The sequence below is a fragment of the Suillus discolor genome (assembly GCF_016758755.1).
Source record: "Suillus discolor strain FC423 chromosome Unknown F5147scaffold_35, whole genome shotgun sequence".
NCBI classification, from domain to species: Eukaryota; Fungi; Basidiomycota; class Agaricomycetes; order Boletales; family Suillaceae; genus Suillus; species Suillus discolor.
The window spans coordinates 392755-417082 of record NW_024541282.1 but is presented as its reverse complement, the minus strand read 5'-3'; the positions used below and the strand labels follow the sequence as shown (position 1 = coordinate 417082).

Here is a 24328-nt window from a genome sequence, read left to right as displayed (position 1 = left end):
AAATTGACCGCCAGTTGTGTATTGTACTTGGCAATAGACTTTTTGTTTCTGTACATATGCATGACCATACATCATCCAGCTGCGGCGATAAGGTTCGATGGGTGTGCAAACGTTCATGAATACATATATTGCGTGTGTGCAATTAGAATGAGGCATACATACACGTAACTATGTTGCGACGACAGGGAATGGAAGTGACAATCTAGAGACGTAAAGTAATCTGAGAAGTGACATATTTTGTGGGTTATGAAACATCATTACTAGAGACAAGACTGTACAAGAAACACAATCAGGACACTCAGCTTCCCTGACGCTACACAACATCAACTCACCATACAGGTACACTTCAAAGAAGCATGCAAAAATGAACGGACGATCGCAATATCGATCGATCATTCAGAGAGCCGATACGCCCTCCTCCCACTCCTCCCTCGTAACGGATCCCAAATCACGGCACACTGGGCACGACACCTCCACGTACGGCTCCGCTTTATCTTCAACACCCCATCCAGCAACCCGTTCCGCACTAACCAAGCACGCAGGGTGGAATGTATGCGCGCACAAAGATCCTTCTCCAGGATGCGATAATGGATGTATGGAGAGCTGTTTCATGGACTCGACCACTATTTCAGGGATGGGATCTTCGTCAGAGGGGCCAATGCCACACGAGGGATCGTAGCACCGTAGACCCGCCTCGCGCTCCTTCTGCTCCACGCGTTGCCGCAGCGAGGGACCGGGAGCGGCAGGCAGCATCCATGTCTTCCTCTCGCGGCGCGGAGGCATTGGACGCGTCGGGCGGATAGGGTGCACGTGCGGGAAGTTAAATGGTGGTGGCATCGGCAGGGATGCACCACCTAGAGGGGGCACATTAGCAGGAGGAACCTGCGCTCCGTCAGCAGGTGGCTCCTGCCCTTGTGTAGGCTGAGGCTGCCCCTGTGGTGCAGCGGGTCCGTTGTTGAAGATTGGAACGGGGATGAAAGTACGCGTAGCACTCTGAATGAGATTGTTGATAAAATTTTGGAACTCCTGGGGCACAGCCGGTGCTTGGCCTTGCGTTTGCCCTGGAGCTGGCCCTGGAGTTTGGTTCTGCGGCTGCTCCTGGGCTTCATTTTGAGGCTGGGGCTGTGGTTGCGGCTCCCCTTGTGGCTGGGACTGCCCCCGTGTGTGAGGCTGCTGCTGTGGTAGTGGCATCCCTGCAGGCAACGATTCGTCGAAGAACAGATCGAGGCCGATGGTTAAGAAGTCGCCTGCTTGTGGCCCGCCAACAGGGCGGTTATCTGCAATGTTAGGAAGGGACTGCGTACGGCTGCGAGGAACTGGAGGGGGCGGCATGGGGCCTGCCCCAGCTGGGACGGCTCCTGCTCCACGACGAAATAAGTCCTGGAGGTTGTTCCCTCCGCCAGGGAACTGCAGTATATGCACGGTGGCTCCGGGGCCAACAGGCACACCGTTCGATAGGGTGAAGCGCTGGCCGGGTTGGCCAGGGTTGAAGAAATTAGGGGGAATTTGGTTAGCTGCAGGCTGAGGCGCTGGCCCTGCAGCTGCAGCTTCAGGGGCGGCGGGTCCTGCAGGCGGAGGAGCGGCTGCGGCTTGCTCGGCAGTAGGAGCTGGTACGGATTGTGCTGCATTAGGCGCAGGCGCAGCAGCAGCTTGTGCAGCAGGAGTTGCGCCGTTTGCTTGTGGAGTTGCACGCGGCGCAAAGTTAAAAGGGTGATGAGGAGACGGCGAGCTAGTAAGGTTCTCGGGATCGATGTTGAACCGACATGTTGGGCACGTCGCTTGCTTCGCCCTTGTGAACCAGGGGAGTAAACATGATTCATGGAAGACATGAGCACAAGGAAGGGAGATGATTTTGGGTTCCTCAGGGATGGATGTTTCTGACGGAGAATCGGAACTCTGGGAGCTAGACGGCAGGTCTGAATCTGTCGAAGTGGGTATTGATGGAGCAGATGCAGAATCGGCGTTAGCTCCAGTAGGTGCCTCCTCGGGAGCCTTCGGTTTAAAACTATCACTCTCAGCATCCAATAAAGTATCCCAACAGATTGCGCATCCCGGAGAGGAAGAGTCGGTGGCCTCTGCGCCATCTACGTGGCCACCAGGCGCACCACCAACTCTTTCTAAGCGCTTTACGAGCCCTGTGGGTACGGTCTCCAGACCCGCAATGAGTTTCTTTGCTCGTTCAGGATCTTCACGATTCTCATCAAGCCCCCCGAATTGTTGCATTTGCTGCAAAAAATCTGCGAATGCTTGAAGAAAATCATCCCGACCTCCAGCAGTATCTGGTTGCACATTCGCTGGACCGAATGGGGGCGGAGCGGCGCCACCTCCATTCGCATTGGGAGGACCTCCAAGAGGTATTGTGAACGTAAAACCTGCAGTTAAGATAGGCACGGCATGATGTGCGTGACCAGGGATTGGATTATTTTGCGGTTGTGGAGGATGGGCAACGCCCTCACCAGTATGTTCTACCGTGATATTCTCAGCGCCAGGTACAGGTCCAGGTGATGCATTACCACCAGGCAATGGATTCATCCCAAATAAGGGAGCCATGAAGGCATTTAAGAATGCCTGGTTGCCGGCAGGTGGGTGCTGCTCGGGGTTAGACGGCTGTGGAGGAGGCAAAGGAGGCGAGAGAGGACGACCTACACGCTCTGAAGGATGTCTGCGATCCCGGGCTTCGTCTACATCATCATCTACCCGAGCGCGTCTACTCCCAGCGATAGGCTCGAGCGGCGGTAGATCGTCTTCATCATCCGTCCAGTCACTGTCGTGGTCATCATCGACGGCCAGGAGATTGGGCAAAGTCTCTGCACGAGAGGACTGGCTGTCGTCTGACTCATCAGAGTCAGATACAGAGCGCAGCTCAGGCATGGAGTCCTCATCGTCATCGCGGGTAGGCTGGGCTTGCAAAGATGGAATACTGGAAGCAAGTGGCATATCTACATCTTCTGCAGATGGTACAGGCTGGGAAGTCTCGGCGAGAGGCGGAAGGGTAGAAATTTCGGGAACTGGGGTCCTGTCAGGATCTACTGCAAGTTCATGGGCGTCTATAGGCTCGGCTGGGAGCGCGTCAGACATGATGACTTCCTGTGTGGAGCTCTGCTGTGCAGGATGACTGTGATTATGGGAGAAAGCCTGGTTTATATTTCGAAATACGTTCTGAATTGTCGTTGGTAGATGGAAGTTGTGACCAAAACGATGACCACGGCCGTCGTCATTACCGCCGTTGCTGTTATCCATGGAAAATCTAAAACTGTGCCCTACGATGTACGTAGTCGCACGAAAGAAAGTGGTAGTGATGCTGTAGCAGTGGTGGTGGCGGTTGTAGAACAAGGATGAACGAACGATTGTCTCTTGGACCAGGGCAATCTATGCACAATGCCGTGTTGATGACTAATGCCGTGTTAATGACTAATCATATCCCGTCCAGGAAGCACCAGAATATTCCCGTCGTATCAGTTTATCTCTCAAACGTCGAGCAACTTAAGTTAACGGGCAAACTTCATTCACGCACAATAAGTACCTACAAGTAGTATAAAGGATATCAGCAACATAATTTGAAGTCTCACTGCACCTTCTTCCCTTTTCCTTTCCCTTTCCGCTTCTGCTTTTGCTTTCCGACGTACTTGCGCACGCTCGGCACGCCGAACTATATTTTCAATTTTAGCCAATGTCAAAGACACAAACACTCAATGGACAAGGGGCACGTACCCTGATTGCTGGATACAATACCAACAAGATTCCCCCAATCATCCATGCCCACCGAACGTACAATGGGAGTGGCTCCGTAAACTGACCCTTGCCCCATTTAGTGATGACCAGAAGTTCGGTCAAGATCGTGGCTAGAAGGAGCCACACATGTTGCCCCATTCGTTTCGCTTTTCTAAGAACGATGAGAATATATTTGAGAGTCACTCCCACAGCATACATACCTTGGATTGTTTATGTATTGGTAAAGCTCTCGTACGGCAGGCAATGCGCAAAGAAAGACACCCGCCAGCCTTAGTATCACAATCGGATGATCAGGCTCCATCCAAAGGAGACTCTACGATTTCCGTGAGAATCGCAACCAGGGCAACGGGCACATCAGTGTGCTGACCTTGAGATAGAATGGATTCAACTCCGCAGCAAGGAAGACTGCTAGGAGTAATACGACTATCACATAGTGCAAGAATGATGCAGTCCCCTCCCATTTGAATGCTGTCCAGTCATGTGGGGAGAACTGGCTAAGCACCCGGCGAGCCTTTGACCGCAATCCCCTAGTTTGCCGTAGACCGCGCCATTCGTAGGGCTGAAACATATATATATTTCTAGCACCCACAGATGAGGTGGCTGCTCACCTTCACTTCCAAATATTGACAAGTCTTCATGCCTATTATGTCGTATTAGCATTCCATACATTTCACATCTCCTGGTACTCACCCAGATAAGTTCCTAACCAGTTGCAGACTAGAACATCAAGTATCCACTGCGGAAGCAATATTATCAAGTGTCAGGTCAAGACGACGATGGCGTACATGGTCCCACCAACACTGTCAGTCGACGAGTTTTTTTTAAATCAATGCTAATTCCATGTGGCAGATCTGGCGGCATACCTCGGCAAAGTTCGCAAGTTGATGTTGCAGGCTATACTCTGCGAACTCAAATGCAATGCTCAGAATCTAAGGCTGAGATGTAGATCGGTATCAAAGAGAAGATAAATTAAGAATACCCAACAAAACCAATAGTCGCGCAGGATCATGGCCTTGCCGAACCAGCCCAGAGCATGCGCTAGACAAAATATATCGATTGAATCCTAGACTCATCAGTACCACAAAACCATGTAGCGACGGTAAAAATATCTCACCCAGATGTTCTGCGGCGTCAATTCGCAGTGTTCCGCATAGCTCTTCTCAGGTAAAGGCCGGTTTAGTGAAGGATCCAAAAGAGTCATCATTCGTCGCGCCGAGTTCAAATCTTGGAACAGCAGGAAGACGAGAGCAAGCTCGTAAAGTAAATTGATGCCAAGTATCGCGCGCCAAAATGCAGGGTGGGGACGAATGAATGGTCCATCCCGGAATTGGATCATCGAGAACATGAGGAATGAAACTACTGCAGCATAGGCGCCCCTGTTGAAGAATGTTGGTGGTTACTATCAGATGCCACACAAGTATATCATTCGAACGCACACACGCCGTTTGTCCCGGCCTTCTTCCAAAACGTCCTGGGTCATAGCTACATAGCTCAATGCAGCCAGGCCAAAGCCGAGTGCGGTTAGCGTAATGGGCTTATAGAAGAACCTGAGGGCTGTGAGCACAAAAGACTATCATAATGCGTACAACTACTCACTCTATAGATGTATCATGCAACTCTTGGAAAGGCGCGATTCGCGTATATGACTCTGTCCTATCCGCCTATATGTCATGATTCCCACTTAGCCTTTAAATTTAACTGCAAGTTCCAAATCCGTCCACTCACATCATACCCTATGGAGAACGCTCAGACTGTGAGTTACCGCAAAAAAACATAGCCACTCACAGCGAACGGGATTACCATTAAGCCCAGGTTCCGGCCTAGCATCGGGAGGCGGTGAGAGCAACGCGTCGGGATCTGATTCTTCCACTTGAGACGTGGACGATGTATTCTCGGCTTCGTGAGCCATCGCAATGTAGATGATGGTTGGAACGCACGCACGAGCTAGCTGTAAGGCTTGCCCTGCCCTGCTGCTCGTTTCATTTAGGTGACACGTGAGCAATGTTACCAATAAGGATCAGTTTTGATGGAATTTCGTTTTCCATGGAACCAAATTCCGAACAGAACCGCTGAGTGACAAGTTACAACCCTCAAGTTTTATTATACTCTACTATAACCAACCATAGAAAAAGAAGACAGTCGTTCCTTTTTTGACGCAAGTGTCAGATAGCATAGCCTTGGGCGTATCGAGTCGCGGCGAACACAGGAAGGATCTCACGTATCCAGTGCGTAGGCGGAATGACGAGCATATGCAATTGCGGTCGATACGGGAACTAATTTATCATTTTCCTAGGCTTCCATGGTCTCTGCCCACGATATATGGAATGTCGGTCGTCCATCATTGATTAATCAATCGAACATTTGAAAAAAGGCACCAGGACATAATCATCAGTCGACCAGTCAAGGCCAGGTACTGATGGTGGCCTGAACCCAGCGGACAAATACTTGGCGAGAGTTCCCGAACCTCGCGACCGCCGCGGCAGGCGTTTTGATTCATGGAAAGCCACAAGTGTGCGTTTCAGCTTGCTCTGCGACATCGACTTGCTACTACAAACCAACCAACCACCGAATCATCTCGCAAACTAAATATTGTGTGCACGTGCACGTTGACTAGTAATGAAAGGGGGCTGTGATAGGTAGTAATGTCCTGCTCTGTCCTGTCCTGTTGTAATCAAGTAAATGCTAACGGAATATTCTTTGATCAGCGATTGATCGCTTGCCATAAGTCGAAGGTGCATTTTCAAACATTGAACCCCAATTCGAGCCGTCGGCAGTTTTCAATTATATCACCCCTCTCCCAGTCAGCACACTTTCCATTCAATTGTCAACCATATATACGTCCCCAACACCACCAGACAAGCCATGTGGTCGAAAACACATCGACAAGTGACCCTTCTGAATCGCCGTCGAGAGCTGGCAGGAGCTGGCCCCTCTCCCATACTTCAGCGCCTTCACTTTTATCCATATCTGTCGAGATTAATTCATTTCACCCTCATTTTCTCATCAGCATGTCAATTGAATACTCCGACGGCATCACGCTGTGCCAGCAGTTGCCCCCACCCGGATCTTCGGCCGGGCTTACCGGGGCGACCATCGTTCGGATGCTCCTCGTTTCATTTCGCGAGCTGTACGAACCTTCGAACGTAGTATGCATGGCTTCAAGTTCTTCGAGCTCTGCGGCCTTCTGCTCCACATGTTGTGGGGCATCCCCAGTTGGTGTTGGTTTCGAGGGACGAGGCCCTTGCGAGATTCGATACCTCCGTTTCGTAAGCGGGATGGCGAACAGAGAAGTCTGATGAATATCTGTTCCATGACACACTTTCATGACACATTAATGTCAGAACCAATAGCAATGGACACTATTTGATACCATCGGTGAGAGGTCTCTTCTCCGAGTGCTTCGCTTCGGTGGTATCAAACAATGTTGCCATCCGTGCCGGAACATTTAGTCCATCTTTGCTATTCCTGATTTATTCTCAGACATTTTTGACGCGACGGCGGTTAAATGCATGGATTGGGAGTACCGAAACTGGTTATGTAAACCTTCCGGTCTTCGTAATGCAACTTGAAGGATTTGGAGCATCATGATCATATGAACATTGGCGCAACTATCTCCAAGTTTACCGTAGTATTCAATTTAGGCTGTGCTTATCTCTCCACCAGTCTATGCGTACTAGCGTCCGACGGGACGATGAGTGCTTTTTTATTGTTGATATCCGTGGGCTTCCCACTTGGTAGCAAAATTAAACATTCGATCGTCGTAGGGTTGAGGTTTTGCCAAGACTTTTAAACAGCAATTGATTGTCGATCCCATCAGTCTGGTAAAACGGTTGAGCTTTTCCTTCCATCTTCTTCTCTCACTGGGCAATAGTACTAGCGTCCCTGCACATCTTGACTGATGGGTCTCCGTTTCATTTTGTACAAAGCACCTTCTCGAATTTCTAGAAGTATCAATACATGGTGAGCTAGTAGCCGCTGGTGAACATTCCACGTAACCGGTGATCGAATGCTGTCCTCGGATTTCCTCCTGACGATCCTCGGCGCAGGAACGAGGTACCTGAATTGTGCCAGCGTCATTTTGGCGATCTCACGCCATTGACGTCCCTGAACCAACTGTGGAGGTGCGTGGCAGGGACCCCGGACAATGCCCGCAGAACCTTGATCCCGGAGAACGGGCCCGTTTCTGGAAAGTCCGGTGCGGATTCGTTCAGGGGATCATATCCCACCAGATTTTTGGGTCTTGATACAAAGGAAACATTTTCACTCCACGGAAGGCTTCTTGTGGTGAGCGTAGACAATTGTCCCCTTAAGTGGTCTCCATTTACCCGTTATCTTGTCGCGTGATAATCTGGCATTGCGCCTGTCAAGAGCCCGTCCAGGAATCAGACTGTTGATACCCGGGGCAGACAGTAGTCAGCATGAATAGAAGTTGTTTAGCCGTAGAAGTGCGCGTTGATAACAATAGAATGCGGTCGCCGCGGGAATCGATCGAAATCCCTCGCGGAATTGTTACTTGTAAGTTATTGAAAGATTGGAGGGGGCAGCAATGGCGTCAGTGCTGGCAATAGCACCGTGCTTACCTGTCGTGCTCTGCTACAACCAAATACGATACGATTTGATCAGATCATGTTGAGGAATATACAGACTTGAAAGTCCTGAGAGGGGATGTACGATGCCAAAGTCGCCGATGGTCGATGAGAACTGGGAGGAGTGACCAAGAAAGGCAAGGAAGGGTCCAGCAGCGGTCGGCTGCATTAGCGGAATTTCTACTAAGGGGGTGGCGATTTGTTTCCATCCCGAGCTGTTCGTTCGAAAAAACAGGCTTGCGAACGGCGTGTTCTTGCTGCTCCTTCAGTAAGTTACGAGTTAGCTGACGCCACGTCGTACAGATGGGGACTACCTGATCGGACCATGTTAGCTTGATACCCTATAGTTGTTTACTCACCTCCGGGATGCGAATAAGTTTATCCAAACGCTTGAGCCACGAATTCGAAGTCAAGGTTGGCGTGATTCGCAAGAATATCGGCATGGTCAGTAGGTTCATCGTAGCATGGAGAGTGCGCGCTCACGGTCAGTTGAGGCTTCTGTGCACTAATCAGCAAGCATTTAGGTGACTAAAGGACTTTTGCCAAGTGGACTGTTGTGCTCCGTGGTCGGACTCTGAAGCTTGAGGAGAGAAGCAAGACGAGGGCAACCGCCTGTATCCGGACCGATGTAGATTTTGAAATGGACATGGAGATCTGGGGTCCTAGTACAGTCGCGGGATTTTACCAAAAGACATCAAGGATCATTAAGGAACCTCTACCTCGAAGTTGTTAACGACGTTTATGAGCAGAACCTAGAGCCCATGTGGCCGAGAAAGTACTGATACTGCGGTGGTATTCATTTGAAGCGGGTTATTCGGCAAGTGCCTTTGTGTAGGACTGAATAGGTGACGTCGGGATATGCCGGGACGGGCACAAGAAATCGAATTCGGTGTTATCCATGGATGGTTCTCAGTGATGAATAATTTGCCTAGGTTTTTCCAATCTGGCAGACATTAGTAGTGATACCCATAGTGGATTGTGGTTGGCCCTGTTCGGTTTGACTGTGGTTGAGTAGAAATACCTGATTGGAATCTGACCATATATTCGAAAAGGAAGATCAGAGCCAAAAATGCGGTAGGTTCGTAGTTCAAACTCAACTCAGATCAAGACTGTCCTTGCCGACTATAGCGGATCCTTTATGGATTCCCCCGATCTTGACAAGACAATGCCCTCTCCGAGCAAAGACGTAAGCATACCGCTGTCCGTCTTGTGATAGGGGACCAGAGGACGTTATTGGGACCCCAAATGACGTCGGGTGGTGAACTAGTAACTAATCTATAGGTAGACGTTTGTTCTGTCGCGGCGGTGTTCGCTGGGATTTAACTTTTAGTTCACATGCTGATGGGATTTCCGAGGTCACACTGCTTTTGCATTTAGACTCTCTAGTGCGCGGTGGCTGAGTAGGAAGGAGATGTGTCCAAATTAGGTAATCCAGGTCTGCGCTCACACGTTGTATTTATGTCACTGGAAGGCAACCTTGTACAGGGCTGGATCCCACAGAGTCCACTTTTTGCGAAGAAGTCTACATCAGCCCGAGGTGATCTGGATCTCAAAAGATCTCTTATGGTCTGTTACTTAATGCCCCGTCAACACATAAGTAACACTAGCTTTATTCTCTTAATCTCGTTTCAGCTCATTCCTTCCTCGCCTCTTGAATGTCCTCTGATTCTTTTCAACAACCACTACAGCTAAAAGGCGAAATCATGGATCTCGAATTCACTGTCGATACTGACCACCGCAAGAGAAGACGCAATAGAACAACTCAGTCATGTCTTAATTGTCACACCTCAAAGCGCAAGGTTCACTCCCTTTCTCTCTCTCAACCAAGTACCCATCTTTGACGCGCGCAACTAGTGTGATAGAAAACGTCCATGCCAGCGCTGCATACAACTCGGCTTAGTACTCTCCTTCCTTTTCGCCTCTCTTATTACATATTAATTCCTCGTTTTTTCAGACTGGCCTTTGTGTCTATGAGATCGATGACCCAGCACTTAGGTTTGTGTTTTTTTGGTGGCGTTCTACTACTTTGAGCTTATCTCATATAACTCAGGGATGATCCCACGATCGATGAAGCTACTCGTTTGAGAAACAGAATCGCAGAACTCGAAAGTCTCGTCAGGGAATTGCGTGGTCCGTATCTCCTTTCACTTGCTATGCAGCACTCTTACCTCTCTCCTTTACGGCAGGCAAACCTCATCCTCGTTGGGCTGATGCCAATTTCCGAGACGGAGATCCATCTGAAAGGTGGCATTCACGAGCTGCCAAGAACAACATGCAACTCAGACGGCGTGGTCGGTCTGACGACGTACTAGAGCGCACCAACCAAGAACCCCGGGGCTTGGTTTCTGCCGCTGGCGCGCCTATCAAAATTGAACCTGTTACAGACATCTCCCAGCCCCATCTGTATCGCTTTACACCATCCCCTCCGGCTTCCTACTCCGCATTTCATTCAGATAACTCTTCATCGCCACCATTTGAGCGTCAAAACGGTCATCATTACAGTAACAGCTTGCCTAGTAATGGGCGCTCCATGCCGTACTCATCCCCCACATCCAATCAGAACATGACGTATAGCCATCACCATACCGACTCCTCGTTTCAAGAAAACGGTCACGTCTATCCGATGAACTCCGCCGAACAAGATAAAGTTTTTGGCAATCATTTCGCTGACTCCCCCGTCTCGCATTCTTTTTGTTCGTGCCGAACAAACCCTGCCACCGGTCATGCCCTCATATCTCTGAGTCATCAACTACAAAGTACACTGAACTCCTTAAGGCAGTATGCTCAGCATCCCGAGAACACCCAGTGCCAGCTGTTCAGGCGCATCATTGAATTGCATGATCTCATGCGGTGTGTTGTCCCTGCCTTGCCTCGCGGCGACCTCGTGTTCATATTAACTAATTTGTTTGTGGTGAGAACTAGTGGTAATGATCCGGATGAAGCATCGGGATCACCATATGGAACCCTTCCCACACCTACCGAAAGCGACATTTTGTCGTCGCATTCGTCCTCAAGTACCCCGTTCCACGGATCCTCATCAGCTTCTGTATCAGAGTGGAATGCCATGGCTTCTTCGAGATATAATCCATACTTCCCCGTTTCCCCAACTGAACAGGGTCTGTATAGTAATATTATCACATGAGCGGGCATCCGCTCCATCGTGAGCCACTCCTACCAGCCCCTTTCAAATATATTTACCTTGTCATGCTGGCTATGACGATGCTATGATGATGCTTTTAGTCTCTTGTGCCTTAGAGTAGTAAAAAAACTACAGCACTTGTATATTACATGCCCTGTACTATCATCATACAACGTGCGGCGAACTACATAGACATACATCATTAATGAACCGGCTCCAATACAAAACGGAATTCACGCTGCGAGGACTGATCTGACATTACGGGCTTGGCATCAACGAGCTTCCATATATCTCTTTCGATAAACAACACTTCCCCGGTTCTTTTCACAAGTATCACCGTCGAAAGACGCGTTCCATAGAATTCTCGCGACCCCTGCATTATAAATGGTTCCACCTGGACTGTATTCCTCAGCTCTGAGCGTGCGCTTGGCGGCTGCGAAGCCTTCCAACTGGGAAATTTGACCAAAGTAAGTGCGGACGGGCTAGACTTGTCGCGTGCTTATACCCACGTCAATAGCTCAAACAGATTGTCGGCTAGTTCCTTCTCCGGCGTGGTCGGCGAGACCGCCTTGATGATTGATTCGAACAAATGAAGCCCGTGTTGGACTTTTGGCCACAATTCAGCACCTTTACCATCAATTCCGTTTGACAACCCTCCGCATCTTCTTTCGGTATCAGTCAACGGACGGATAATGATCGTTCCTCCTCCGCCATGGTTGGTGACATACGTTCCATCGAACGTCAAGTCGTGTTCGCCACGGGTAGATGGTGTCAAGAGTAATAAATTAAAGCCTGCATATTTAGCACCGGGAGGGATAAGATTCTGTACGTCCTCTTCTGAATTGGACGAAAGAAAATTGGCAACGAGGTCGCCCCTGGAAGAACCATACGTCTTGTACTCTTCTGTGATGTTCGTTCTGTGAGAAAAAAAGTTGTCAGGGGCGTGCAACCTGGTGAAGCGGGAACGGACAAAAAGGCAAGTCTTCCGGACCGATTGACACCCAACCAGGTTCCACCGGCACGAACGTCAATGCCAGAGAGAATATTTCCCTCTGGAAGCCTATGCTCCTTTGGCTTATCGAATGAATGAAAGCAAGCGAATTCGGTGGGTCGTTCGAGGTATTCGTCACGGTTACTGCAAAGTACACTTAATTTGCCGCGTAGTCATTGTCGTGTCATGATAACGTATACGATAGAAGGGCGGGACGTACAGGGCATATTCCGGGTGCTCGAGCGTGTAAAAACCAACGCACATTCTTGATGGTTGGTTATTTCAGGCGCAAATCAAGAGATCAGAAATAAGGTGCAATGTCGCATGACTGCGATTATCGCTTCAGCATCAAAAAATGGGTTCGCAGCGCGCTACTCGCAGATATTAAATGATGTTACGAGGTCTAGGTTTACGATGGATCCTGTGAACGATGTGTCACGTAGGGAACGTCGATACTGACTTTGAACGTCGGCTGTTCTCACTGAGCGTTCCTCAGCTTGAGAATTTGGCAGAGAGAATGCGCAAAGTGACGAGATCGATGAAGAATGATGGTGATTCTCACGGAGGTCTCTGCAGCGAGGACTCGTCCGTTCTCACGTGCACTTGGCGTCCACGCGGGCCCAAAAAGTTTTGATCGCCGTTGGCCCCTACAGTACACCTTGACGACTCGAGTCGCAGGATCTTTCACCCCGCCGTGAATCTTATGCAGCCTCAGACCACGGTCATATTGGATAATGGTGCCTCTTCAATCAAGGCTGGTTTAGCCAGAGGACCTGAGGGAGATGATGACGACCAGCCCAAGTAAGAGCGCCTGCTTTTGAGAACAACTTGACGCTAGAGGAAACTCGAGATTGATCCCGAATGCCATCGTGCGCTCAAAAGGTGATAAAACAACGTATTTTGGTCATCAGTTGGAACGATGTCGGGATTACTCTGCTCTTCATTACCGTCTGCCTTTTGAAAAGGTTCGTGATCAAAATGTCATTCTTCTATACAAATTTGTCATTATCTGTGGAAGCACTGCAGGGTTATCTGGTGGACTGGGATGCACAAAAAGCTGTTTGGGACGGCGTATTCTCGTCCGAGGTTCTGAACGTGCGTACCTCTGGTTCTGGTTGGATCAAACGCTAACTAGGCACCTAGGTCGACACCGCCGAGTCATCATTGCTCATTACAGAACCGTATTTCAATCTGCCAAATATTCAAGATGTTTACGACCAGTTTGTCTTTGAGGAATACGAGTTTTATTCTTATCACAGATGTACACGTAAGTGGGAGCGTGCCGACCCTCTTCGCATCACTCAGCTTTTTTATTATTATCATAAGCGGCTGCAACGATCCCCTTTGGCCATCTCTTTCAAGCGGGCGGGCCATCGCCACCCGAGTGCCTTGTTGTTATCGATTCGGGGTTCAGCTTCACGCATGTAGTCCCTATCATCAACAATCAAATACAATGGTATGCCGTGAAGAGGTGAGTTATATAAATCGACTAGAAGATTACCGCTTATATGGTTAGGCTCGATGTAGGCGGCAAGTTACTAACTAACCAACTGAAAGAACTTGTCTCATATCGCCAGTGGAATATGATGGATGAAACTTACATCATGAATCACGCCAAGGAGACATGTTGTTATGTGTCCACAGGATTCTTCGAAGACCTGGAGACCTGTCGGTAAGATCATGTCCGTTTGGCGATAGTGCAATTACCTAACCCCTGAAAGCTCGAATCCTAAAAAGAATAGCATAGTTCGGGAATATGTACTGCCAAATTTCTCAAACAATAGGCCTGGCCGCGTCAGACTTCCCAACGAAGAGTTATCGACCACTGACCAAGTTCTTTACATGGAAAACGAGCGATTTACAATTCCCGAGCTATTATTCCGTCCCGATGACATCGGTCTGTTTCAATTACTCATACACTGCACGGCCGTATGAAGTACATCCATCTAGGCTTAGAACAGTCAGGGCTGGCAGCAACCGTGGCTGCGTCTATCGGGCTCCTTCCACATGACCTTCGGGGCATGTTTTGGGCAAATATTGGTTTGATCGGTGGTAGTACCAACTTCCCAGGATTTTACGAGCGACTGTAAGGTTTTTTTATGTCATGTCATATCAAATAATCACTGTCCGTAGATCATCCGAACTGTTGTCACTTACCCCGGTCGAATATGATCTGCAGATATACAGGTCAGAAGAGTGCGTCTAACATTCCCTGAGCATTGCAATACCCGATGTGACAAAATATCAGTGCTATAACCGAAGCTTATCGCTCTGCAATTGCTTTTGTGAATGATCCTGCATTCTCAGGGCACGTTGTTACAAGGGAGGAGTATCTTGAAGTCGGCAGCAATGCCTCGCGAAGGAAATTCGCAGGGTGGCAATCATCATCTGCACCTGGGGATGCAGATATTAGCAAGATCACGCAGGAATCAATGATCGAAGATCGAGGCCAGCCCAGCCGCAAGCCTAACCGTTCACGAATGCGCACGACTACCGCACCAGGCCGGCGCAGATGATGACATGCGCACTTTCGGTATTTGCGGGTCACCTACGATTAGATGCTGTACATTTACACTTAAGCCTTAGCACCTCCGGCGGCCTGCACTAATGTCAACTTTTTATAACTCGTGATTTGCGTATCAAACTTAGTACATGTAACGTATGATCCCCAACCGCCTATTCAAACTATTACTCGTCAAGAGCACTGGATTTGTGATCTCTTGGCGTGCGTCCCGCGATGATACTAAAATCAGTCATTTATCGTTTAGTCAAAACCAGGAACAGATCAATGCCAAATGAGTCACCTTTCAAGAGAGTCGATATCTCCTACGAAACTCAGAGGTTCCTTTATGTCCGGATGGTTCCTTATGTCGAACCAAATCTCAGCTGGAAAAGCGAAAGGTGGCACCAAAAGCCTTCCTAGTGTGGCTTTGGCCTCATCGTCCAATATCGTATGGAGAGATTCCAGTCGGCTATAATCCTGTCCTGCCCTATTCTCGAAGAGCTCAAGATCTTCGTTCCGAAGCTCGAATACCAGCGCCGACGGGTTCGTCTGGCGGATGCAAAGGCGAACCCCAAATGTCGTCCACTGCTTGTGGTCAATCCAGGGGAACAAGATGCTCGTGTGGAGCGCAGAGCTGTCCACCGGTTCGGTGGTGCTGACAGGAAAAATGGGGATGCAGTGGTTTGCAACCGCTGAGGGCTGTGGCGTATCTTTGGATACAAAGTGAACGATCACTTCTTCGACCGTGCTGTCATCGTCTTCATTCCATCTCGCGAACGCCGAAGTTACAAGCCCGAGATACCGCCCAGGGGTATACTGGCAGATTTTGCGGTATACGTCGGAGTCCTCTGGATATTCTTGCGCGAGCTCTGCTGTTGACAACGCAAATACGATGAACGTCCCTGGGCGTATTTTGGCGCTTGTTCGGTTTTGTGGAGGCGTAAAGTAGTCAAAAGAGGATGTGAGTGCATCTGCTGATTGGCTTTCGGTGATGTTGTATCGCCGCTCGGTGTCAAAATTCTCGAACATCGTGTAGATATCTGCGCTAGATGGTATCCAACAGTTGCTCAAAGGAGACGGTGGCGATAGAGATTGGAGGCGTGACATGTTGATGGACAGATGCTGACGGTGAATTTGATACGCTGTCAGTGCCGCCGCTCTAGCTTATATAGGTTTCAGAGGTTAAAGTGTTGTGGAAGACAGGCTGTGGCACGAACAACGCGTCCGCCCATGTTGTGGCCCGAGCGCTGGGACAAGATCTGAACAATAGCGCAAATGCATAATGATATTTTGTAAGCATGTTCCACTTTTTAATTGACCTTTTGTTTGTTGGTCAAGGACCACAGGTGATTGATTAGCACCTCTGCATGCACCGTACAAGCGTCTCGACACTTGAATGCCACAGAAGTCCGAATCAGTCTACTTCGAGTGTTTTACATGCTCGTTCCCAAGTTTGTGGATACCCACGAACCTAGGCGTACGCTTGCTGATTGCAAAGTGGCGTTCCTCTAATCCACACCGTTCTAGATGATCGTGGTGTATTATTGCTCCTGTCCGGGGGCGTGCTATTCCATTCTTTTGCAGCTTTGTAATATCCAGTCGCAGACATCTCGGCTCACATACCAAGGAAATGAAATCAATACCTTTCCCTCGTGTTGAATGCGCGTGATCATTATCGCAGATCATGGTCTCGGCCCCCCTATTTCGTCACGGTGTTCATCGATGTCTTCCCGGATTCAATAGATCACGGTAGATCTGCGCCCATTAAACACCACGGGGACCGTTGACCATTTCAATTACGTGGACGTCTGGTGTTCGAAGAAGATATGAAATATCATGCCTTCATATCCAGTAACGAGGTATCATGATGTCATTGGCGCTCGACTGTTGTGCCGAACTACAGTCATGTTTTTTGGGAATCAGATCGATCAACGTCTTTCTTCGAATTCGAATTTCGATTGGTGCGATCTAGCCGTTAACGTTTATTGGAAACTTGGTGACCACCGATCGATGTCGTGGTACACATTGTACTTGTCACGTTCCTCATGTCATCAGCGTTCCTCCATCAACTTGATAACTCACCAGTTCATGCTCGGACCTATAAAGAAAGGAACGTGCCCGCTTCCAACAGAGACTAGACGTGAAATATTTACGACTCCATTCTGTATGAACAATCAACGCCCACCGTCGAAAGTATCAACGTTCCAGCAGTCCCTTTCTATTATTGCATGTGTACCTATTGCTTTGGGCTAGTCTTTGATCGAACATAGATTGTATTTTTGAAATGTCCGTGAGACAGCTCATCAGTTTTCTAGGAAGATTTTCATCTGTTAAGATGCATTATTGAGCCATACTATCGGACGCACCGCTTGCAGTAATACCCCCATCTACTTTTGTATTTCAAAGCTTCCGTTTTACTAATGTGTCCTCTTAGGGATGACAACAAAATTTACGTACCCCGTTCAATTGATTCGGCTGGGTATCATCTCGGGGTTGCGCCCCATGCAGACGTAATTCTATGGGCGCTGTTGTGCTTGTGTGAGTAGTGAGAAGGAACAAAAATGTATGCTTGATTGCAAGCAGCTATTTCTTTCGGGAAGAAGCCCCACAGGCGTAACCTTGCCCGATATTGGCCCCGACCTGTGCAAAAGCGAGCCGAGGCGAGTTGCGATTTCCACATCAGCAGGAGCGAATGCGACGCAGCGAAATGAACCTCGGACCCCCTAATTGTAGGAGCCGTAAAGCGACGCATCGAGGCGAGGCTAGATGAGGAGACGGTGAGTACATGCGGGCATCTGCATTAGTGCAAGCGTCCCCGTCCGCGAAAGCGCGGGGATCCACATAGGTACAGTAGTAGGTGTTAGCAAGAATGGTACTCTCACTCTCCACTGACGCAAGGTGTCATGGTAACTGGGTGGAAGATTACTCCCCTTATCAGGTTGAGACCTGACGGGGGTTCACAACGGTGAACTTCTTACACGAGTAAGCTTGAGAGAGCAGTGCTATAGCACCTCTAAGTGCTCTCTACTCATGGCCGGCTTCCCCGCCGGACTCGCCTTCATTGCATGCAGATGCACGACATCCCCTCTTCCGGTCCCTAGGATGAAGAGCCCCATTCCGAATATTCGGGCGATTGACTTGGCAAGACAGACTCGCATAATGATGGAGATTCCGAGGGCTGAGGCTCCACAAGTTGGCTGCGGGAAAGGCACTTCCGCATCACTAACATAGTATTGTATCTTACAAGGTGGTTCCCGGACCTCAAGGCAGAGGTAAGTTGAGGATCTTGTCGAAGAGGAAGAGAATTGAAGAAACAAAGAATTTGTATATTCATGGTGCTCGATGCTTCGGACCAGAGGATGGTTTACAAGCCACGATTTTATTGGACGCCTTGCGATTGATGCGGCGCAGAGCTGACCGGTCGACCGCTGATCGATGATCGATGATCAGTCTGACGAACAAGAACTTGTGAGTGGGACTTTCATTCGTTGTGAGGAACCGTGAGAAAACGAATACTTCGAAGTTCCCGCGCACTGAAATTTCATGATCAGCGCCTGTATCCTGTATGTATACTATATAGCTATACGAATAGGAATATTGATAGCCCTATGACGATCATAGAGCCGTCCTGCAGCGTATCATGTATTCTCTTACGCTCAACACGCTTCATTAGTTACACCGTTACAGTAATCCAGAGCGAGCAGCCACCTACCGGAAGTTCTTTCTTTGTCGTGATGATCCCCCGGGCCTGTCCTCAGATATTCGTCTTTCTTGGCAGGTTCTGGCCGTGGTTTCTCGCCTGGAAAAGTCCAAACTAATTTCTCCAAAATCAATTGGCAGCACGGCAGCATTTTGCTAACAGCTTCAAGTTGAACGTTTGCGACATACGTCGTTGGTATGTCTGGTAGCAAAGCATCATGACAAGTAAGTTCTCGCTTGGTCATTGCTTTTTTTGAGTGCATTGGCAGTGGGTTACCGCATAGATTGATACAAAATGTATGAAGTCATGTTCTTCGTCGAGCTACGTCAATTTTTCATTTGGGTCACCAGCCTTGTTCAAATTAAGTCGTTCCTGCATTGTAGATTCTCTCCACCAACGAAGAAAACATAGCATCAGTACCGACTCTATCCGCAAGACCTAGAGACAGCAACTCATTCAATTTTTAAGAAATCGCCTGTTTGTTTCACCTCGATTAGAAATGAGAAGGGCTTTGGTTTCTAGCAGGTTCTCAGCGATCATATGGAGTGGTGACGTTTCGCAGTGATTTTCACATGCCGTTGTTTGACCAAAAATATCATTATATCTTTCTTAGCTGTCCAGACTTCTGACTTCTGACCTCCATTTTATTTGCGCAGGTTCTCGTACGTCGCTGAAGCCTACCGCGGGCTCATGTTTTTACCCATCCTGTGCAAAATTGTGATGGGTTTCCCAGTTCGGGATGGTCAATCTCCATACAGACGCTTGCTAACCGACGTGGGGAGCATCATACTGTGGTGGGTGAACTTTGCTTTGCCTCTTTCAGTCCATGGCGATGTGGCTGACTGTCAATTTATGCTCTGCATACTTACTTGGTGCATATGTTGTCTTTTAATGCGGCATCTTTCTGACTTGTTTCTCATCTAGTTCTACCTGTGGACAGGACTTCTCGACTGTCTTCGAGTTCATTTGCGCATTGCATGTCATGGCAGATACCAAACATACGACGATGATCGTCTCTAACAGGTAAGCGAACAGTTTTATGATCTGTATAACAAAGTCTGTGTTATTGTCAGGTAGCTTATCCAGATTTCGAGTCCCACACTGTTTGACTGTGTACATAAGTATTTCCTCTCGGTGAATATTCGTTAATTACATGGGTAAAACTCTTGTACCCTCAACGTATTTTTTTAGGGCTGACCTTGTCAGTTACGACTTCTTTTGCCTACTGTGGTCCATGGTCGGTCGTCACCGTCATCACTATGACTGGTGACCTCACTTCGTTCATTCTCTGTTTGAAAGGTAACGTGCTCCGTCGTCCTTTCAGCAAGGGTGTTAACTTGTAGTTCGACACTAGTTACAGCGTCTGACACTGATATATTCTCCTGCTCGACTTTAAAGTCGGCGGCAGGGCTACTCGAGCGGGCGGACTAATGTTTCTGGTTACGGAAGACCGCCCCACCGCAGTCAAAACGAAGTCGAGAGAGTCGGGAAGCGCAGCCGTGAGACTGGCCCTCCGCCGGAGGTATAGCGCTAGATAGTAGGTTAACAACGAGACTTCCGAACATATCACTTATTTGGAAGTTCTTGACACCTGCGAGCGTCGACAACAAGCTAGCTCTTGCGTGGGTGCGCGAACACAGGCTATAATGAGCGGTTGGTCATCATGGGGTTTAGGTGTATCACTGTCGAGTAGCATGGTAGGCCGACCAGTTGACGAGGTGACAAAGAGGTCATTTAAAAGAGAAGGAAAGGCTGTGCAAAGGGAAAAGGCGACGACAAGTTGAGGTCTAGTGGACTTAAGATAGCAGCACAAAGTAGTGTACCTCGCGCAAGTAACCAAATACCAGCTCAGTAGTTAGATTCTAAGGAGACTTTACAACAATGAGTAAGCATGAAATACTGAGTAGAGTGCCCATGATAATTTCAACGGAAAAGACTGAAACTTACAAGACGGTCATACCAGCCGTCAAATCTAGGCAGCGACGGCGACATCGCCGTCGTCCGGATCCCCCCTCTTTGCGGCCACGGCGACATCACCGTCGTCAGGGTCCCCCCTCTTTGCAGCGACAGCGACATCACCGTCGTCCTGATCCCCCCTCTTTGCGGCCACGGCGACATCACCGTCGTCAGGGTCCCCCCTCTTTGCAGCGACAGCGACATCACCGTCGTCAGGGTCCCCCCTCTTTGCAGCGACAGCGACATCACCGTCGTCCGGATCCCCCCTCTTTGCGGCCACGGCGACATCACCATCGTCCGGATCCCCCCTCTTTGCAGCGACGGCGACATCACCGTCGTCCGGGTCCCCCCTCTTTGCAGCCTTGGCGTAATCACCGTCGTCGCCATCTCCCCTCTTTGCAGCAACGGCGACATCACCATCGTCCGGATCCCCCCTCTTTGCAGCCTTGGCGTAATCACCGTCGTCACCATCTCCCCTCTTTGCAGCCACGGCGACATTACCGTCGTCCGGATCCCCCCTCTTTGCTGAAAAAGGGATGGTCTATAAACGAGTAGATGACAGATGAGTGTGTCCCACCTCCAGTACCGCTGCCTCCGCTGTATTCAGAATATCTCACAAGGGCCCCTCGCTCGGCTGAGTGATACATTGTGACATCTGAGCGGATACGATAATGCTGATGATCATGAATACTCACAATAACGCCTCAAGGCTGCTGGCGTTGGTGACGCCACAGCAAGGATGGCGAGAGGTATAAGCGCAATAAAAAGTGCAGAGCTTCATGATCAGGGATAGTAAGAGAAGCGACTACTTCGTCGATGCAAACCATTGAAATCCAAGAGGGTTTTTATACAGTTTGGCAGCTCCACTCGGCCTCGTCCCTGAACAATTGCGACATTTTCAGGTCGGGTTTTCGATATTTTCAGGTAGGTTTTTCGATATCTTCAAGATACGGTGCGCCACGATACAGCGTGCCATATCTGGTATGGAACTAAGACCTGGCGACAAATAAAGAGTCCGATAAATTAGCTGTGACAAATTGCATGATAATTGCTCTACGGCTGATACGAGTGAGTCCTCTTGAAAGCTTTTTACGGTACCTTCATAGTTGGCCAGCGTTTGATGGCGTGCTAGGATCTTCCACGTCAATTGCGCATGAATTCAAATTCAAATATGACTAACATTATCGAGTTTATCATTTCAAAGATCGCCCTTTCCTAGTATTTTCGAATGACAATCGAATGTTATTGAAAAAATTCCCTGACGTTAAGCAAGCGAAATTGTGAGGTGCTTTCTGTACCAGAGCGCGACAGTTCAAAAGCGAGTGGCCTGTACGCGATCTGTCGAACTGCTCGTAGTTCGCTGACTTCTCGTGGAGCAGGAATATCCGTTTAACAGTAATATAAGAAATTACGTGCACCAAGACCTAGTGGGTTCTGCTTGATGTTAGAATCCACATAATATAAAAAATAGAAATCTCACTTTGGTTTTGCCCCATGAAGAACTAGCTCTGTATCTCTGCTTGAGAATCATCGCACGCTGCTGTGAGAATCTGCTGTGGTATCGCCCAATGCGAGATTATTCTGTCATAGCCGCTAAGTACTCTGCGACGGTCCTGATAGGACGATCGCATTGTAGAACGTCCGTCGCGCGAGAACGCAACCCGAGCCACCACATCGAAGAGCTAATATAGAGCAGCTTTTGCGCCTTCCACAAGTGGTCCCTGGATACTAATGCTAGCAGGGTGCAAACTGGGTTCAAGGTAAATTCGGTCTAGACTTCGTGGCGCAGCCTGTTTCCAAGTGGATACATCCCAAGAGCAGAAGACGTGACCAATACCTGCCGAGGAGCTGAGATAGGAATTATCGATTCATGGGTCCATCATGATATGAGCGATGAGTTCCATTCAACTATTGTCAGACCATATAGAAGGTAACCGTTAGTTCTGGGCTCTATTCAATAAAGCTGAACATCGGTATGGCCGTTGGCCGTTTAAACGAGCAAGGCGCTTGGGGACCGTTTAGTCCTATATTTGAATATCTTTATCAATAGCATTGACGCCGAGTTGACCGGTTGGAGAAATTCGGACGCAATGGATTTGAGTCGCACACGAGAGATAATCGCCTTTCCTCTGGTGCTAGTGTCCTATAATACGATTGTACGGTTCCATTATTCATGACCCATTGCCCAGGACTCGGATGTCGCCGTCAGGCATCCAATTCATCCACAACGTCGGCGTGAGACAGACTAGATAACTTGTCACTCTTAGCGTCGCATATCAAAAACGCTCGCGCCAGCATTGACTGCCAGCATGTTGGATTGGGCTATGTTGATTCTCAAAGCGAACGCTGCTCGAGGAAGGATGGATTTAAGCTTAAACATGGCAACAAAGCGGCTCTGACTTTTACCGGCAAACTCCGGTCTAAACAACGCCAGACACGCCCTAGGCTACGGGTAATAGTACATACTTCAATTGTACTCCCCATTTCGCAAGATCACAAGGGCAGTAACCTCCTTCACTTCTCACTTCAATTCCGTGCTATACTGAAGCCTCAATTATATTATGGATTCAGTCGCTATTCTCTTGCCGTCTGTGAGAATTGCTAAGGAGATACTATACTAGTTCGCTTCGCCTAAACTCAATTCTCAGCTAGAGGGATCGATACCACAACTGTCCGTCACTCAAGAACCCATATGAATTAAGGTTTCATGGTGTCAATCTTCGTACATTTTTCTCTGATGTGTAATTTATCTATGTTGATCTAAATGACATGTCTTTTTCAGACCTCTATTTCTCCTGCCAGCTCCTGGCGAATAACAAGCCGCTGACCATGCCCTTCCGCACGTCCTTCAAAGCTTTCAAGAACAACTAACTATACGTACACCTTGTTTCACCTTCATGTTGATCGAGCTGACTATCCATGCAGGTAGAACGACTATAACGTTACCCATTCAATGTTGTGTCCTCGCGTTCACAAATAACATTTACGTATGAGATATCGGACGCACAGCGGTGCACGCTGGTGGCTCAACATTTAGGATGATTTGGGAGAAATGGTTCGTCAGGTACATTTATATTGCGTCGCAATGCTTACGATATGGTCACCGCGTCAGGAATGAATTTATGTCATATAAAACACTGCTTGTTGCTTTGAGCAGGTCAGGAAGCAGACGGTTCCATGCAGACCAAGACTCCCAGTAAACTTGGCAGTACCGCAGCTTTGGTACGCTCGCTCATTGCTTGCATTCTCCTCAGGTCACGAAGAAGTATGCATATTTATGTCGACATTCTGCGATTCGACTTTCCTGTTGTTCGGCGAAGCTGTCAGTGGCTCTTTCTTGATTGTAGTTTCCTTGACGTTCAACACTATAGGTCCAGAGTGAGGCAACGATACCATCGGCACCTCCAGAGACACCTGTACTTTTCAGCTATTTCGCTACAGATTCACATCTCTAAGCTATCCTTAACGCTGAGATTACACGCGAAAAACCCGTGGAGGACAGGCATCGCCGGCTCGTGCTGAGTCACGGAAGTAGGCCGTGTGATGGAGAGCTCAAATGAAATGCCAAGATCAGAGATGAATTTAATGAGAGCAAGATGCCACGTCGTTTTGCACTGATGACTTGCTTCTATGCTGTTATAGGAAATACTCAATTATGCACCCTCTCGGCCTGTCAGCTCCGAGGAGAAAGACCTCATCTGGAAGTTTCGTTTCTACCTCG

The 24328-nt window shown here is 48.7% G+C and overlaps 8 protein-coding genes across 8 annotated transcripts; 2 read left to right on the top strand and 6 right to left on the bottom strand.

Annotated features, from left to right (window-relative positions):
* Positions 1 to 396: 396 nt before the first annotated feature.
* F5147DRAFT_578786 (uncharacterized protein) lies at positions 397 to 783 on the bottom strand (the record flags this gene model as incomplete). The annotated part of the gene is made up of 1 exon (XM_041431454.1): positions 397 to 783. The coding sequence occupies one exon, from the start codon at positions 781 to 783 to the stop codon at positions 397 to 399; it is 387 nt and encodes a 128-aa protein (XP_041291694.1).
* A 2570-nt stretch (positions 784 to 3353) lies between these two features.
* F5147DRAFT_701051 (phosphatidyl serine synthase-domain-containing protein) lies at positions 3354 to 5682 on the bottom strand. Its single transcript, XM_041437710.1, has 14 exons — positions 5518 to 5682; positions 5458 to 5465; positions 5329 to 5393; positions 5169 to 5279; positions 4847 to 5108; positions 4712 to 4795; positions 4596 to 4661; positions 4518 to 4532; positions 4423 to 4468; positions 4341 to 4372; positions 4100 to 4291; positions 3933 to 4045; positions 3712 to 3883; positions 3354 to 3649 (listed from the first exon to the last, which is right to left on the bottom strand). The coding sequence occupies exons 1-14, from the start codon at positions 5639 to 5641 to the stop codon at positions 3566 to 3568; spliced, it is 1374 nt and encodes a 457-aa protein (XP_041291693.1). The 5' UTR covers positions 5642 to 5682; the 3' UTR covers positions 3354 to 3565.
* Positions 5683 to 9973: 4291 nt separating this feature from the next.
* On the top strand, positions 9974 to 11460 carry F5147DRAFT_578857 (uncharacterized protein; the record flags this gene model as incomplete). The annotated part of the gene is made up of 6 exons (XM_041431456.1): positions 9974 to 10117; positions 10173 to 10217; positions 10273 to 10313; positions 10369 to 10448; positions 10505 to 11168; positions 11235 to 11460. The coding sequence occupies 6 exons, from the start codon at positions 9974 to 9976 to the stop codon at positions 11458 to 11460; spliced, it is 1200 nt and encodes a 399-aa protein (XP_041291692.1).
* A 99-nt stretch (positions 11461 to 11559) lies between these two features.
* F5147DRAFT_230462 (NRDE protein-domain-containing protein) lies at positions 11560 to 12936 on the bottom strand. Its single transcript, XM_041428735.1, has 5 exons — positions 12909 to 12936; positions 12669 to 12747; positions 12428 to 12604; positions 11967 to 12374; positions 11560 to 11906 (listed from the first exon to the last, which is right to left on the bottom strand). The coding sequence occupies exons 2-5, from the start codon at positions 12710 to 12712 to the stop codon at positions 11660 to 11662; spliced, it is 876 nt and encodes a 291-aa protein (XP_041291691.1). The 5' UTR covers positions 12713 to 12747; positions 12909 to 12936; the 3' UTR covers positions 11560 to 11659.
* A 75-nt stretch (positions 12937 to 13011) lies between these two features.
* F5147DRAFT_614391 (actin-related protein Arp6) lies at positions 13012 to 15276 on the top strand. Its single transcript, XM_041432499.1, has 10 exons — positions 13012 to 13249; positions 13299 to 13413; positions 13475 to 13543; positions 13592 to 13715; positions 13775 to 13919; positions 13965 to 14120; positions 14170 to 14345; positions 14399 to 14534; positions 14582 to 14644; positions 14697 to 15276. Exons 1-10 carry the CDS (start codon positions 13152 to 13154, stop codon positions 14962 to 14964), a joined length of 1350 nt encoding a protein of 449 aa, XP_041291690.1. The 5' UTR covers positions 13012 to 13151; the 3' UTR covers positions 14965 to 15276.
* Positions 14798 to 16104, bottom strand: F5147DRAFT_230379 (uncharacterized protein). Its single transcript, XM_041428733.1, has 2 exons — positions 15253 to 16104; positions 14798 to 15191 (listed from the first exon to the last, which is right to left on the bottom strand). The coding sequence occupies exons 1-2, from the start codon at positions 16056 to 16058 to the stop codon at positions 15137 to 15139; spliced, it is 861 nt and encodes a 286-aa protein (XP_041291689.1). The 5' UTR covers positions 16059 to 16104; the 3' UTR covers positions 14798 to 15136.
* Positions 16105 to 17288: 1184 nt separating this feature from the next.
* On the bottom strand, positions 17289 to 17808 carry F5147DRAFT_230285 (uncharacterized protein). Its single transcript, XM_041428732.1, has one exon. The coding sequence runs from the start codon at positions 17701 to 17703 to the stop codon at positions 17434 to 17436; it is 270 nt and encodes an 89-aa protein (XP_041291688.1). The 5' UTR covers positions 17704 to 17808; the 3' UTR covers positions 17289 to 17433.
* Positions 17809 to 20623: 2815 nt separating this feature from the next.
* On the bottom strand, positions 20624 to 21254 carry F5147DRAFT_774928 (uncharacterized protein; the record flags this gene model as incomplete). The annotated part of the gene is made up of 2 exons (XM_041441646.1): positions 20624 to 21132; positions 21185 to 21254. The coding sequence occupies 2 exons, from the start codon at positions 21252 to 21254 to the stop codon at positions 20624 to 20626; spliced, it is 579 nt and encodes a 192-aa protein (XP_041291687.1).
* Between the last annotated feature and the right edge of the window lie 3074 nt (positions 21255 to 24328).

Coding starts and splice junctions, on each gene's coding strand:
- F5147DRAFT_614391 (XM_041432499.1), top strand. CDS start 13,152: ATGCAGCCTCAGACCACGGTCATATTGGATAATGGTGCCTCTTCAATC. Junction 13,414..13,474: donor ACCGTCTGCCTTTTGAAAAG/GTTCGTGATCAA, acceptor GAAGCACTGCAG/GGTTATCTGGTGGACTGGGA. Junction 14,645..14,696: donor CAGATATACAGGTCAGAAGA/GTGCGTCTAACA, acceptor ACAAAATATCAG/TGCTATAACCGAAGCTTATC.
- F5147DRAFT_230462 (XM_041428735.1), bottom strand. CDS start 12,712: ATGTGCGTTGGTTTTTACACGCTCGAGCACCCGGAATATGCCCT. Junction 12,375..12,427: donor TCCGGAAGACTTGCCTTTTT/GTCCGTTCCCGC, acceptor TTTTTCTCACAG/AACGAACATCACAGAAGAGT. Junction 11,907..11,966: donor AATCTGTTTGAGCTATTGAC/GTGGGTATAAGC, acceptor CAAATTTCCCAG/TTGGAAGGCTTCGCAGCCGC.
- F5147DRAFT_230285 (XM_041428732.1), bottom strand. CDS start 17,703: ATGCGTCGCTTTACGGCTCCTACAATTAGGGGGTCCGAGGTTCATTTC.
- F5147DRAFT_701051 (XM_041437710.1), bottom strand. CDS start 5,641: ATGGCTCACGAAGCCGAGAATACATCGTCCACGTCTCAAGTGGAAGAA. Junction 4,796..4,846: donor TGACGCCGCAGAACATCTGG/GTGAGATATTTT, acceptor TGATGAGTCTAG/GATTCAATCGATATATTTTG. Junction 3,884..3,932: donor CAATACATAAACAATCCAAG/GTATGTATGCTG, acceptor CATCGTTCTTAG/AAAAGCGAAACGAATGGGGC.
- F5147DRAFT_230379 (XM_041428733.1), bottom strand. CDS start 16,058: ATGTCACGCCTCCAATCTCTATCGCCACCGTCTCCTTTGAGCAACTGT. Junction 15,192..15,252: donor GATATCGACTCTCTTGAAAG/GTGACTCATTTG, acceptor GACTGATTTTAG/TATCATCGCGGGACGCACGC.